Here is a 14995-nt window from a genome sequence, read left to right on the forward strand (position 1 = left end):
TGCCACACTCTCCTGTCGTTTAGAAAGTCCCGTCACTTCCTTTTGTGAGGTTGAAGAGCAAAGTGCAGTGTCTGCTCTAACACTTGACGCAGTCTCCACAAATTACACAGGCAGGGTTATCCACAGATTGATCTGACTGCTTACATCTACAGTTTGAGGAACCCGACTTTATTCTCTACAAGGCCAGATTCTGTCTGCACTAAGCAAGTGATATTATTGTATCCTGAGATAAATTAGGGAGAAACCTATTTATTTCCACTACTATTTGTAATCCTTTTTGTCCAGTGTTACTGTCATGAGAACTGAGACGTTCTGCTTGAAACATTGAGGGAAGAAATAGCACAGTCCAATCAGCTCCAGGTGTCACCAGACCATGGCTTGAGAGTTGTTGCCTTGACAAATGTAGACTAAAATGGAGGGGGAAAAAAATTGAGATCTTCTAGAAATTCCATAATAATTTTAAATACTTACTCTAGAATCTCCATTGCTTTGTACATAAATCCTGCTTTTCAGGATCTGTTATCATATTTTTCCAGATTTCAGCTTGTGCAAAAGAGAACTGTAGAATTCATAAAAGAGTTTTATGTTGTCTGAGTTCCATCCTGTAACTCTTTATGTCAGATGTTTGGGAGTATTACAATTTTAAGTAGAGCAAAAATCATTGTACTTTTCTTTTTTAGATATTATTAGAATTGGACATGTTTGTACTGAACATTTTGCATATAAAAAAAATTGCACTTCAGCTAACTAGTGTCACTGGCACTGCAGATCTTTTTTAAAGAATGAAGAAAGTAACGTTACTAAACACTTACTATTTGTGTGTATTGTATTCTTCAAGATGCCAAATAATCACAAGAACCCATGACAGTGGGATGTGTTTTGTTCATATTTCTAAGACCATTTTCAAGTGCACTTTAAGTTAAGCTGTTAATTTAATTTTATTGATCTAGTACATATGGCATTTAGCTTGAATTAGCTTTCTTTCCTCCATTATTGATAATAGAAGGTTTATACTGTGGCCTGATTTCATGCTATGTCCTTTGCAAAGCAAATAATCTCTTTTGTGACGTCTTCTTTCTCTGTTTGTGTAAATATCTACATGCACATGTACAAATGCACCTTTTCTGTGGGATAGTATTTTGTAAAACACAATTCATTGAGAATGCAAATAGTAGGAGTTAAATTGCAAGATAACATTGACTCTGTGCAGGGGCAAAGGACTTGACTCCTGTCTAAATATTGGTAAGAAAATCCTGGAAAATATACATCAATCAGCTCTTAATTTGCCTGGCATAGCATAAAGCAAATAAACATATGCAATACAATATTGTCTAACGTGCAATAGGACACTGTGTCTTAACTTCACTAATACACAGTCAGTGACAAATCAAAATAAGGTGTTCAACTTAGATTGCAGCTCATCTGGCAAATCAGCCTTTTGCTTCCGAGGTCATCAGTGAGTTCTAATTTAGGGTTACTGGCTAGGAGATTTTGTAGCATTTCCAGAAATTGTTATAGACAGGCTTCAGGTAATCTGAGATGATTAATCAATTCTTACTTAACAGCAATATAAATGGCAAAGTGGTCATTAAAACAGTATGAAAGAGAATATGAAGGCAGCTGAACACTTTCAAAGCTAGAGTGACACAATGATTTTTGCAGATGTTGAGCTGCCTTTTTGGCTGCAGTGCCCTGTACAAGTTGTAAACTGTGGAAATTTGTTTTTAGGAAAACTAAGAAGTAAGGAGTTCTAAAAATCTCACCTTATAATGGCAGAACTATGAAACCAGGTTTTATATCAGTCTGTGATAGTTCTGGTTATGATCATATTAGGAGGAAATAAAAGGAGATACCATGTATTTTATACAATGCTCTAAAGGCAACAACTGTAGCAACTCAAGTCCATATTTGCCACACAAGATGAAGGGCAAATCAAATCACCATTGGCAGATCACATGCATGATGGAAGGTTCTGCAGCAGCTCTGCGCTGCACAAACCAATAAAAATTCAGTTCCAGCAATATTTAGCTTTAGCAAATGCTGTGCTGTCCATGAACAAACTTAATTAAAAGAAAGTTGAGTCCAGCTTGCACAGCACATCACAGCAGTCTGATAGTTTGCACAGTGAGAAAGAAATCTCAAGCATATATAAACTGTGAACCTCTTTTTAAAGTTCATGGTTTTAATTAAAACAGTGCTTATAAATAATACTTCACTGTGGAGCTGGTAGTGATATTTGTGACAATTTCCTACAGTACTTTTGTTCTTTTTCTCTTCATAGGGCATGGGTTTTAGGAATTTGCTTGTTTGCAGTTTTTGACAAAATTTAGTAGAGGAAAATTTTAACCTATGCTTTGTTTAAGAAGTAACTGTGAAGAGTGTTTCAGTGCTGGCATGGTAAGGCTGGTCGCCCAAGTCACATCTCTCTTTTCTGATCAGGTTATCCCAGACAAAGGGCTCCTAATAGCAGGAGTTCTTCTCTTGAGTCATTATAAAGCTCAGAAGTGCTTAAATTTACTTATGCAAATCACTGTAAAAAGGTGTTGAAGATCATTGGGAAAGGCTTTCTTCAAAATAGCACTCGTGAGTGTTTTCTGTGTTCATGTGCAGAAACCACTGTGGTCTTTCAGAAAGTGTCCTTGTCATTGTTAACAGGCTTTTGACATGACTTGTTGACAATCAACCTTATACAGAAAATGCATGCTGTCGTTACAATTTTAGATATATTTATAACATTTGATGGATTGGGCTTTACTGCTGTACAATAGGTGTGTAATTATGCTGAGTTCAAATGTCCTGCAGTGCTGTGGAAAAAAACACGTTGAAATTTTGAACCATGGCAGTGTAAAAGTCAGATAGGATTGGGTACAGAAGAAAGATGATTCAGGAAACATAGCACTCAGTCTAAAAAGGCCCAGTGACTACTGTGAAGTAGATGAATCAGAGCAGACAAGAGATTTAATATCTCAGAATGTTAAATCTTGACTTATTGGAGCCTTTGGAAAGTCATCAACAGCAAACAGATTCTTTTGAAGATACCTAAGACAAAATAAGCTTCTTTGAATACACCAATGTCTTCTGCTCGCAGTATTCTCCCTGTGAAACCTCCAGTGTTTAGACACAGTCTTGGCCGAGGAGATAGCTCGTGCTTCTGGCAGTGCCTGCTGCAAAGAGCTTTGGAAGGACACTTTGACAAGGCAGCCAGCATCGCATTACCAGTTTCCTTCTACAGTATCTGTTGGATTATCGGTACTTAGTGCACTAATAAAATCCATGTGAAGTTCAGGCTTTCTGTACAGTCTTGTAAGCCTTTTGGTGTGCTGCTCAACAAGAGAGTGAAACCAGCCAGGGATCAATAGTTAACTGGCCTTTGATTTAGCTGTCTACGCTGTTAAAAATGTGCCCACACAAAGGGAAGCAAATAAGCCAGTAAAAAGTCAAAGGGAACCCTGGCAGCTGCACTTGATTCAGTCTGTTTGCCTCATGTTACTGCAATGATGGCTCGAAATATGTCGTTAACAATTCTGAAAGCCTATATGGTCTGGACCATTGCTACATATATTGCCACGGCAGATCCCAGTCCCCAGCCACTGCACAAAACCTTCCCTCCCACCCCCGCTGAGAGGGAGCAAAAGTTTTTTTTGCCATCGCTTCTCTGGTACAGGAGGTGGTGGTGTTTGGGGTGACTTTCTTTTAACTTTCACACCACCAGCCCATATTCCATCCTACCTAACTGTGATAACTGTGTTAGGAGCATCCTGCCATGCTTGGATAGGTCAGTCAAAAGAGAACGTCTCCAAGTTTTACTTGCAAATGTCAGGTATTAGATCTGAAGTTAAACACCTGAATTATAAAATCAGTAGCTTACTCTGTAAAACAGGCCTCTTTTACATATGTGCAAAAATATGCCACATAAATGTGAAAAAAACAGCAGGAATAAGTGGAGAACCAATAGGAAACTAGGGGAAAAAAACCTTTTAATTCAGATTTTTGGTATGTGAATCCAATCAAATGCATCTCAAATCAGCTTTCAAATGAATGTCTATTTCAGATGTTCTGGAAGTTCTCATGATCTGCAGTACTAAAAAAGTAATATTAAATAATAAACAACACGAAGAGATATTGAATGTGAATCTACTGAGAGAAGTATTGCATGCTTCCTCTAAATTTCATTTAAGCTCAGTGGCTTGTATAGAATCCAGTTTAGAAGAATCTAATAAAACTGAAGATGAGACTGATGCTAACGTACAACTGTTTTCAAAATACTGAGCAAACACTGGAAAATTTATGAAATGGCATATAAAATTTTCCATATAAATTATCTGGTTTCTTATAAATGGTTCCACATAAATGGCTTTTCCATAAAAAGCATAACTATTTTTATGTAGAGAGGAGACAGAAGTTCAACCCAGACCTTTAAAGGAGAGAAGGTACATACATAGCCTGTAGATCTGGGCAGTAGTCAGTAGGCAGAGGTTAACTAGTTTGGGGAAAATACTAAATGAATGTGATTTGAAGCAGGATCTGAAATGTTCAAAAAGGCAGGACCATGCTTCTAAAGGTGAGCTGTAATATTGACCTGTGTCGGTGTTAATATGATGAAGTCTCAATTTATTAAAGACAGGAAAAGCATATGATCTATTAATATAAATATTGATCATATCTTTAAAAGAAGAGTTCAGAATCTCATATCGATCCACATACAAAGTTATACTCCCTGAATGAGTTTGGAAGATGGTAAATGGAATCATTTGAACTAATAGTCAGTGCTTAGCTTCCTAGAGCAAGCTGCTCTAAGGAGAAATAATTTAGGTTGAATAAAAAGAATTGACACATGGGGCTCCCAAACAAACCAAACACAGTCGTTTGCCAGTCCTACTGAGATTACAGGAGGTTTGAGTTCCTTTTGGGAAAAAATAGCGTAGCTAAAATCTACCCGCCCCTCCCTACACATGTGTCTTTGAAGAATGCGTTACTAAATGTACTACGTAAAGGGGCTCAGCCTCTTCTCGCACCAGCAGGAATTGTTCTTTCAGCTTCTCATGTATTGCTTCCAAAGATTATCTCAAGATGGGAGGGAAAATCCCATCTGAGCATTGTCCTTTCTTTCAAGAGTGGCTGGGAGTGTCCAGCAAAGCAAACAGCAACTTTGAGTTGCAGCACGCCCTCCGCTGGGTTTTATCCATTTCAAATGCTGTTGATGTAGTGCATTTCGAATGCTCTGCATTATAAACTTCTTCTGCCTCCTTGGCACGGGCCTTGAGAGCTGAGTGACTGGGCCAGTTCTTGCTAAAAGGCAGCGACAAAATTTCTGGCAGTTTCCCCAGTACAATTGCTCCTGACTGCTGAACTCCAGAGCCTTGCAGCAGGACGCCTGCTGCTGAATGCTGGAAATGCTCTGAGCTAATAAAAAACTTGGGTTTGACCTACTGTTTGTTTTTAGTCTTCACAATATTAAACCTTCCTAGCTGTGCTTTTGGCCAGTTGGGAGTGTCTGTCACGTACATCCCCCATCCAGAATGGCCTAACTACAATGTATACATGCAGCTAATGCCCCTGGAGCCCACAGGCCAGAGCAACTGAGGTATTTGGGATACAGCAGTGGTGAAACAGGCTGGGCTGGGAGCAAAGCGAGTTGCAAAAAGCCCTGCACTTGTCTGGAGAGGAGCTTCAACTGTCTTAATCACTTTTTTTATTGTTGACCCACTCTGTGGTTCTCAGTGTGCCCCTGCAGACTGGCACACACCAGGACCCTGGAATGAGCTCAGTCTAGGGTGTGAGGCTGTGCCGGGTTTCAGAGGGTTGGGGCTGGCCGTGCAAGTTCACCCGTCTTTCTCTGGGGCTGCAGTGCAAGTGCAAGCTGTACCTGGAAAACGTGACCTTCCTTGAGCTGTCAGATGGGAGATCTTGGGTAAAAGGAACTTCAGTGAGGATGGCCAGGAGCAGGCTTTTGGTGATGTGGGATGAACCTGGTGCCTCCAGTGTGGTCTGGAGGGGGAATGTGGGACAGGGACCGCAAAGCTGAGGTGATAGTGGGGCTCTGTTTGGCTGGTGGCCTCACTGCAGTGGCTCTAAGTCGACAGCTGCGAGGTGTCCAAGGCACGGGGCTGTTGGAGGTGTTTGTGGGGAGCGTGTGACTTTCTGCCACCCCACCCCTTCTGTTCCCGTCCAAAATATTGGGGGCGTAAGAAGAAAATGCATTTCTGAAGTGACTGTGAGTATCACACGAATGACTTTCAGCTCTCTCACTGATGACTGATCAGTCAGTCCAGCTTGGGACTGGACACAAAAATAAATGGGATTTCAGCATCCCAAGGTGGGAAGTAGCATTTTTTAACACCTAGTGAAAAGCCATAGAAAGAATTAAATGAACCAGTGGGAGCCTGGGCCACACTGTGTGGATCTAGATGCCGCTGTCACCATCAGTCCTGCAACACTGGGATGTGACTCTTCACTGAAGGCAGAAACCTATCTGTCTACTAGTTGGGATTATGAAAGGCTAGGAGTTTGCAGGGTGCTTGGATTTATGGTTCTGGTTAGGTTCATCTTGTCAACAAATGGACACATGTTGAACAGTAGGACGCTTGTCTTTCACACTAGAAAACTCGGCAGTTACCCTGGGCCGGGGAAGCGAGTATGTCACGCAGGAGCTTGGGGAATCTGGGATGAAAAGGCTCAGGCAAAACGAGGAGCATGTGTCAGCACCTCCATGCTGCAGAGGGGATCCCTGCACAACTGAAAAAAGATCATGAGGAGCCCAGTGCCAGAGGCTGGGAGCAGAGGTCGAGCCTGAGAAACAGGGGTTTACGAGGGTAGGTGGCCGTGGGGTCTGTCTGCGCGGTGGCAGGGCAGCCAGACTCCGCACCGCTTCTGTAAAGCTTGCTCAGCTCCAGGCGTCGTGGCTGGGAAAGCATTTCATCTTGTTTCAGTTTGTGGTGTGAGATATGGCTTCAGTGGGGTGATATTCCTCTGTAAAGGAAAGGAGTATTTCTCTAAATGTTATATTTGTATAGTAAGGAAAATAAGGTGGAATTTTCTTCCTTTCTTAGAAAACACTGTTGTGTTGTGGAGGTGGCATGAGCAGCGTCATCCGTCTCTCTCTGCTTGCAGCTCTTGTTTATCATGTTGATAAAAGATAGGCTTGGTAAATCCTTGTGAGAGAGTGACTATGGCCTGCTAGTCTTTCATTCATCCTCAGAGTGTAGCTAAACTTTCCACGGGTATTTAAAACAACGGCATTTAATCTCTAACACAGTTAAAAGGCTTATGTGTTCCTACTCCAGAAGTGAGACACATTGGCAGTGGTTCTTATTTATTTTATTTGTTTGCCCCAGCTTGAAAACTGAGTAGTCAAAAGAAAAGTTCTTATTTTAATATTCTGCGTGACTGAATTGCTTCAGTGAAAGCAAAGGCTGTTGTGCAGGTGTTGATGCATAACTTTGCTTTTTCCGTATTAGTCTGTGCTTTGGCTATGGGGATCTCATCTGCATAAGGCTGTTAGGTTATTTTCTAAATATTGACAAGGAATGTCAATCGCTGACCACCGACTGGTTGATTAATCAAAGTCCTTAACCAATCAACGGGTAGAGGTTTGCATAACAATGAGATTCTGAAAAACCGCCTATTGGAATTGCAAACTTTTCTACTTTGATTTGCTTCTGTAATGCCTCTGCTCTAACTGCCTCCATTGCTCACGTTTTCAAAGTACTTAGTAACACTGAAGATGCTTCCTAATCTCCTATATCTTTCCTTCTTTTCTGTGGCCTGTGCAGGGAAAAAAAATGTAGCAAGCAATAAAACTTAAATAGTTTGCATACAGAAAAGGGGAAAAACGTGGGGAAAAAAAAAAAAAGGAGAAATAAAATGTTTCGGGGTTTTGTTTGTTTTTCCCAAAGCTAAAAGTGTGATTTGAAGCTCATATTCCTCTTTTTTTCTCGCCTACTTCCCCTCCAGGACTCTTCATGATTTTCTTTGCATTGTCAATATTGTACCAGTTCTGACCCCTCACTGATATCTTTTGGTTAACAGAGAGGAACTAACTTTCAGATCTGTATGAATGTAAACTGAAGTGAGAGAAAGCAAGATGACTGGAAAGGGAAAGAATGTTTCTAGATTTGGAGTTGGTATTTTCAGTTCAATTTGCAGTAGGCTCGCTGTTTGTGTGTGGTTTTCTTCTCCTCTGCCCCTTACTGTAAGGTGTGGTAATAACTGGGTACATTTCTATGGACAGCAGCCTGAAAATGTGTCTACTTTGTTCTTTTATTTCTGCTTTGTGAAATAGTGGGGAATTCAACCTGCATGGTAATGTGTTGTTTTGTGGGGTAATGGAGATGCAAAGCTAGAATGCAATGGGCATTAAGCAATATGTCCAAAGGCAAGTGTTCACAGCTCTTGGGTCAGAATCCAAATTATGCAGTAAAACAGTATTACACGCCTCCTGATTTTGGACCCTTTGGGGTATCCATTTGCAGCTTTTCTTCACATCCAAAAAGGCTAAAATTTCCCTTGAGCCTGGGGTAAGGGAAACTGAAAACTTTCTTGACTTTTGATTCTGGTGTTTAGCTAAGCTAGACTTTGTTTAGTCATTCTTGTCCCTGTAAAGATGAGGGTTATGGATCACGGCTTGAAACGATTTCTTCTTCCATTTTCGAGGTCTTGAATGTGCAAGGCAGGGATGGAGCAGACATCTTGCTTCTGGTCTGTCTTCATATGTCTTCTAGAAATAGGACGTGTGATTCTTTGTGTTTGACAAGACCCATCTGCACCGATTTTAATGGAGTGTAATTTGAAACTAGTTTAGTTAAGCCAGGGCAGATGGCTGCAGGACTGTGTGTAATTTCTTCAATGTAAGGTTGTGGTGCTGCTGCAAGATTATTAATCTGGTTTTAGGACACTTCACAGCAAAAAAAGGTAATATTGTCATCATATAAATCTCAGTGTTGAACAAGTACGAATTAATTCTGCCCGTTAAAATGTGCAATGAAAAAGAATCCAAAAATCTGTCTCAGAAGACTTTGTCAGATAAGGTATTGTCTGGCTTACTGCACAGGATAAAGATTGTATCTTATATTTTGGTTATTAAGAATTAGCTAAAACTATGTAGTCATGCCTGATCCCGATCAGGCTTGTACTGACAGGTGATCAAATATTATGTAAAGCTTGTTATCAATGAAAATGGAACCAGAGCCATAAAAATTTGCAAGAGCTTAACTAAATTGATTTAATGTGATCAAGACCTAGTTTTCTGTAGACAAGGTTTTTATTACAGCTTTAATACACTTATTTTACATACAGCATATATGTCTCTCTCATTTTTCTTTGCAGTATTTTGGCAAGCAAGAACAGAAGTTGGAATGGTTGCCAAATAGAAAGTTTAGCCTAAAAATCCGAAAAAGAACAAGAAAGCTGTCTTAAATTTGTTTTCTCCATTATTCATGTTACAGGATTTATTTTATAAGATATTTCAATTCAATCTGAGAATAAACACGTGACCTATCTCACCAGGCCCTTAGATTGAACTGCAGAACTCCCCCTACCCAGTTAGGTCTTGTTACATGTTATCAACCAAGACATTTTTGGTAGGGAAAAAGATATTATGGAAAGCGTTCTGTGTTTTCAACCAACCTTGCTCATGATGAACAGGTTGAATGGGAAGTCTGCAGGCTGGAAAGCACATCTGCTTAAAACATGTGTTGAGTTTTCTTTATTTATTTATGTTAACAGTGAGTACATTTGTGGAATACATGTCTTCTTCTTGATCTGTTTGCTGAATTAGGACACAACCCAAGAACGCTTGTGCATGAGACTAATTTTCTATAAATTAGTAGTGTCACTGAGTTCAGTAAGAGCAGTCACGCACAGAATTAAGTACATGCATGAGAGTTTGCAGAAGTTTGGCAAACGTGTTGTCATCATGAACAAATTGTCCAGCTTTGCTTGTAATGCAGCTGTAAATTCTTGGCTTGGTCCTATTTTGAGTAGCCCTTGTTGTATGAACCATAGGCTATTCTATTGTGCTAAGCTTAACTGAGGATATTTCTCTTATTCTGTCATAGCAACAAGAGCAAGATCCCACAAATCTATACATCTCAAATTTACCCGTTTCCATGGATGAGCAGGAGCTGGAGAATATGCTGAAACCCTTTGGGCATGTCATTTCCACCAGAATATTACGAGATGCTAATGGAGTCAGCAGAGGAGTCGGCTTTGCCAGGTGAAACCTTTACTCTTTTTCGATTCATGCACAGTTTTTGGCTTTGGTCCTTTGCAAATGCTGTCTATTCTGTAACTCTGAAGCTTCATAGCTATGGAAAATACAGAGCAGCACCTTTATCAGATTGTGTGTATGTTCTTTCCACTGGGCTGAAGAATACCAATGCAGATGGATGTTCATTTCATTGCTCTAAAAAATAGTTCATTGTATGGTTGTATATGTAAATAAAAATCAGTAGGAATAGTGGGCTATGCATGCAGTACCAAGCTTGGATAATAATAAATGTCCTACAGCCAAAAGCACACACTTGGTGAAGAAACTGTTTAAATGTTTAGCAAAGACTTTGCAACAGGAAAAAGTAAATTTAGCAGTTGGAAGAGCAAAGAGGAGAAACTGTAACTGAAGAAACGTGGCTTCCTTGAAAGCTGCAGGGAACTCAAGCCTGTGAGAAGAGCTTAGAGATGAAATATTTGCATATAACAACCCATGTCAGAGTAGTCAGATATTTTAGACAGAATGGGCAACATATTATTACCATGTACTTCATTGTCAGTACAGATAGACAAGTTTCCATGTTTACTCTCAGGGAATGTTTACATAGATTCTCTTCAGCTTGAAACATTCTTAAATCAAATAATTCTTTTGAAAAAACACAGAATAAAGAGCTATATAGAAAGGTATTGAAAAAGCAAATATGAAGAGAAATTTGGAATTGTGCTGTAAATCAGTATTCTGCTTCAAAAGAAAAGAAAAAAAAATCCTCAATCTTTGTTTCTACAGAATATTCATAACATTATGCTTTTTAAAGGAGGAAAAATGACTTAGTCATCTTGTGAATTTCTTTGAAATACACCATATCTTGGTATATCGTGGCGTTCCTGTTAGTGTCATAACACCACTGAGTTGAAATGAGGTACCGTATGATAAAAAGGTAGCTTGCAAGATAAGTGACATTGTAGTGTTACCTTTGTCCTTGATGTGCAAGATCATCATGCACGAAGAATGTTAAGATAATACTGTCTGAATTCAAATGGAAAAAGGCAAAACATTTACGCTGAAAGATGGCACACTGTTCCTTACGCATTCTTGCAGATAATAACATGAATTTTTCTAGTTCACTAATATAGATTAATGTAACTCATGGATAAACTTGCATTTTTTAAAAAATGACTTTGTTTGTGGAAATGTATTTAATTATGTGGCATATTTCAAGAAACCTTTAGTGATCCAACATGAAGGTTGTGTAATTCACCAAGCAAACGACGGAGGGGTAAAACATTTGCTCCATCAAAGTATAGAGCAGATCTCCCATAGACTTGAATGAGGCCAGAGTTAATCCAGGAATTTAGATCCATAGTGGAATGCTGACTCTTGTCTTTGCAGAATTATCAATACAAGCTTTAATTACATGACCACCTGACCTTCGTTTTGGCATAAAGTGCTATTTGGTATCTTTTTCCTGCATGTTAATCCAAACAGATGAATTTGCTTAGCTTTGCTTGAAGTCATGAAGGTTCTAGTGTACCTACAGTGGGAGCTCATGCTGAGTGGGTATAAATGCAGTACAGGTAGGGAATGACAGCTGTATTTCAGTCCAGATAAGATTTCAGAAGTTCAGATCAGCAACCCATGTGGTGATGCTGGCTGTTATACCTTCTGACCTGGGTCCTTTTATCGCAGTATATCTTGCCTGCTTGTGGAATGTGCCATGCTGCTTACTGTAGCTCTTAACTGAGCCACAGAAGCACAGGAGAAAAAGTTGACTTTGCATATGCTAAAATGATGCAGCATACAGCAATTTTGCAATTTGGTGTTTCAAAGTTATTAATTAAGCGCTATGATGATTAAAAATCACTTTTTGATTCTGCTCAATTATGTGAATAGTCAATCTCGAAATAAGTGTATTCAAAAAGCAACCGAAGTAAAGACTCACGGTAGACAGCTTTTGTCGGGTTTTTCTCCTAAATGCATATGATTATCAGTTTCATAGTACTACAGGTGGCTACTTAATCATTTATAACCCAGATAATTTCAAATGTTCTTGGATCAAAATTATTCAAGTAATGTCTGGCCACATTAGAGTTCAGCCTCCTTTAAAGTATTCCCGTACAAAGCTAGGTCTCTTTTTTAAGACGTGAAAGTATTTCCTCTCTTTTGCGTCGCTCAAAAGCAACTGAACAGATTTTCCCGAAACTTTCCAGAGCATTTCACTGTGGTTTGAACCTGACTGTGACTAGGTATGCCCCAGGGGAGATTTTGGGGAGGAGAGTTATGAGCAAGGGGCCAGAGAAGGGAAGCTTTAGATTCTGACTATGGCTCCACAGAAGTCCATCCAGTTGAAAGGGAATTGCCATAACCTCTGGGCACCCAGCTCTGCCTCACCCCTTGCCCGTGCTTTATGCTTCAAAGCCGTGCTACCTGGCTCCAGGCTCTCCGTGGGAGCTGGCATTCTGCGGCGCTTGCATTGCTCTTGTCGTTTGGCAGTGTGGGTTTCTGCTGAGGCCAGCAAGCAGAAGCTGGGACTAAACACAACCTATCGTATAGCAGAGAGAGAAATTAAGAGGAGGAGGAGGGGGAGGAAATACTTACTAGAAGTAGGGAATTGGATAAAGGAGGCAGTGCGGATGTGAAGCTTTGAGTTCAATCTGTTGTAAGATTGCATGTCGAATGAGGGAATGACGCAGTGTTGCCCTCATACGGATTTCATCACAAGACTTAAAATTTTAGGTGGTTCTCTTAAGTCCCTGTTTCTGGGAGTCATCTAATGACTTCAGCTTCTGATCTTTCATTTTAAAAGTTGAAGTGGATTCCTCAGAGCTTAGAAAAATAGCATCGTCTTTCATCCTCAAAAAAAAAAAAAAAACAACAAACAAACAATCAAAGGAAAAAAAGCCACAGAAAATTAATTTGAAGACTTTTTTCAGGATATAATTTTAAAGCTGATCTCTTATGATTTCAGTTTTGCGAACAGGATGTTAGCAATATAGTTGTTGGTGTGAGTAAAAAGCAGATCAGAGGTAGTAAGTGAGAGAGTCTTTGAGGAAGGCTGGAATTAATGGATAGGAGAAGGTACTGAAAGCATGGAGGGAAATACTTAACTTCATCCTGAAGATGTGTTGTTACTTATAAAGAGGTAACTACGTGCTGGAAGACCTGCCTTTCCACAGGCCTGTAAAGGGTGAGTTCCAGATGTTAAGGTGGAAGAAGTAACACAATCAAAGTGGAGCCAAAGCAGCGGTGCTGTTTTGCTAAATGAAAGGTAGAGTATTCAGAGGGAGATTTCAGAGAATCAGTGATGATGATGCTTTGGAGGCAGAGAAGTGTCAGCAGCACCAAGGGATAGAGAACATCCAGGCAGTTTAAGGATGCATTTGTGAAGTGGGAAAATGCTTTTTTTCTTCCTTATTCAAGGGCTTAATTGAAGGCAGTTGAAAAGGTGCTATAAATTTAGCTTGAACAAATCCATCATCTGGGACGGTAGCGCAGGCTCAGATATTATGAGGATCATTCCTACTTTCAGTCGGAAGAATAATCTGTCACATCCTATATCTTACACAGGAAATCACTTTATAATTGGATATCTCAAATGAAACTGGAAATCCCAACATGCCCCAAAGACTTTGTGAGATATCTGTAAAATAATCCAGTGCCTGTGGTGATAAATTTCCATGGAAAGGCCTCCCTGGAAGGGGCTCACGACATCACTGCAGGGTGCTGGGGAAGTCTGCAGGAGAATGTTATCTGTCTCCCAGACCCTCATATTTTCACCTGGCATTGCAACCTGGACTACATTTTGGTAGACTCAGTACATCCCTAAGAAAATTGCCAGACATGGAGCTGCACTTTCAGGGAGAAGCAAACTCCAGAGAGGGGCAGGTGGGACAGGATCCCGGGGCAAATATCGGTGGGACTCCATAACATGAAAAAGGATATGAAGCCCTTAAAGGTGAAGAGGGAGGAACAAGGAAAGTTAGGAGCCACCAGATAATTTAGCTGAGCAGTTTTCATAATCCAAGCCTGAGGTACTGTGAGTTTAACTGAAGAACTCCTTGGAACATGGAAAAGAGGGCAAGGAGGCATTGGTATATACCTTGGGGAGGGACTTACTGATACCACTGAATCAGTGAAATAAAAATTGCATTTTATAACTGCAAAGTAAAATACTATTCAAGTGTTATTTAAGTATCCTCCCTATAGAGATAGTAATATTAATAATACCATACATACATGTACCATAGTCAGCTGAACAGTGGAGCAAGCGTTTTATAGGACCTTTTAAATGATAAAGTGCAAAGAAAGAGTTAGAAACCACTAACTTTTTTATTTTGTTTGCTGTCTTGTAACTTAAAACGACCTTGCAAGATTCACCCCCCGAGCGACATTTTACAACGAAGTCATAAGCCTCTGAAAACAGAAATTTATGATGGAAATGCTGACAGTCAGACAGTCAAGTATTGCACTGCTGGCGGGCACCAGTATAATACTTAACCTGAGACCGTGAAGACAGTAGCATAAATCAGCCTGGGTCTAGGTGGAAATGACTGTGTGTTCATGCTATTCTTTTCCAGTAACATGAGAAAATTTGTCCAACACAAACTGTCATAAAAGAATGTTATGATGCTCTTCCCAGCAAATGACCAAAGTCAAGAGATTCTCCATTAGCTGTCTCTATCATCTCAGAGCAAAAATATATAGCAAGGAGATATTTCCATCCCTTTTTGACGGAGCTGGGGGATCTGTAGTGGGGCATTTACCCATTTTATTGTTGGGAGTTTGGGCTTC

General features: G+C 40.0%; 1 protein-coding gene across 2 annotated transcripts in view; it reads left to right on the forward strand.

The window, feature by feature from the left end:
* The window catches only part of RBMS3 (RNA binding motif single stranded interacting protein 3), a 721097-nt gene that overhangs the window by 559745 nt on the left and 146357 nt on the right, over nucleotides 1-14995 (forward strand). For both annotated transcript variants that reach the window (XM_086614511.1, XM_086614510.1), the window contains one exon: nucleotides 10056-10213. In XM_086614511.1, the coding sequence (XP_086470637.1) occupies nucleotides 10056-10213 (158 nt within the window). The remainder of the gene's footprint in view (nucleotides 1-10055; nucleotides 10214-14995) is intronic.

This window comes from Tauraco erythrolophus, chromosome 7 (assembly GCF_009769465.1).
Source record: "Tauraco erythrolophus isolate bTauEry1 chromosome 7, bTauEry1.pri, whole genome shotgun sequence".
In the NCBI taxonomy this organism is placed as follows: Eukaryota; Metazoa; Chordata; class Aves; order Musophagiformes; family Musophagidae; genus Tauraco; species Tauraco erythrolophus.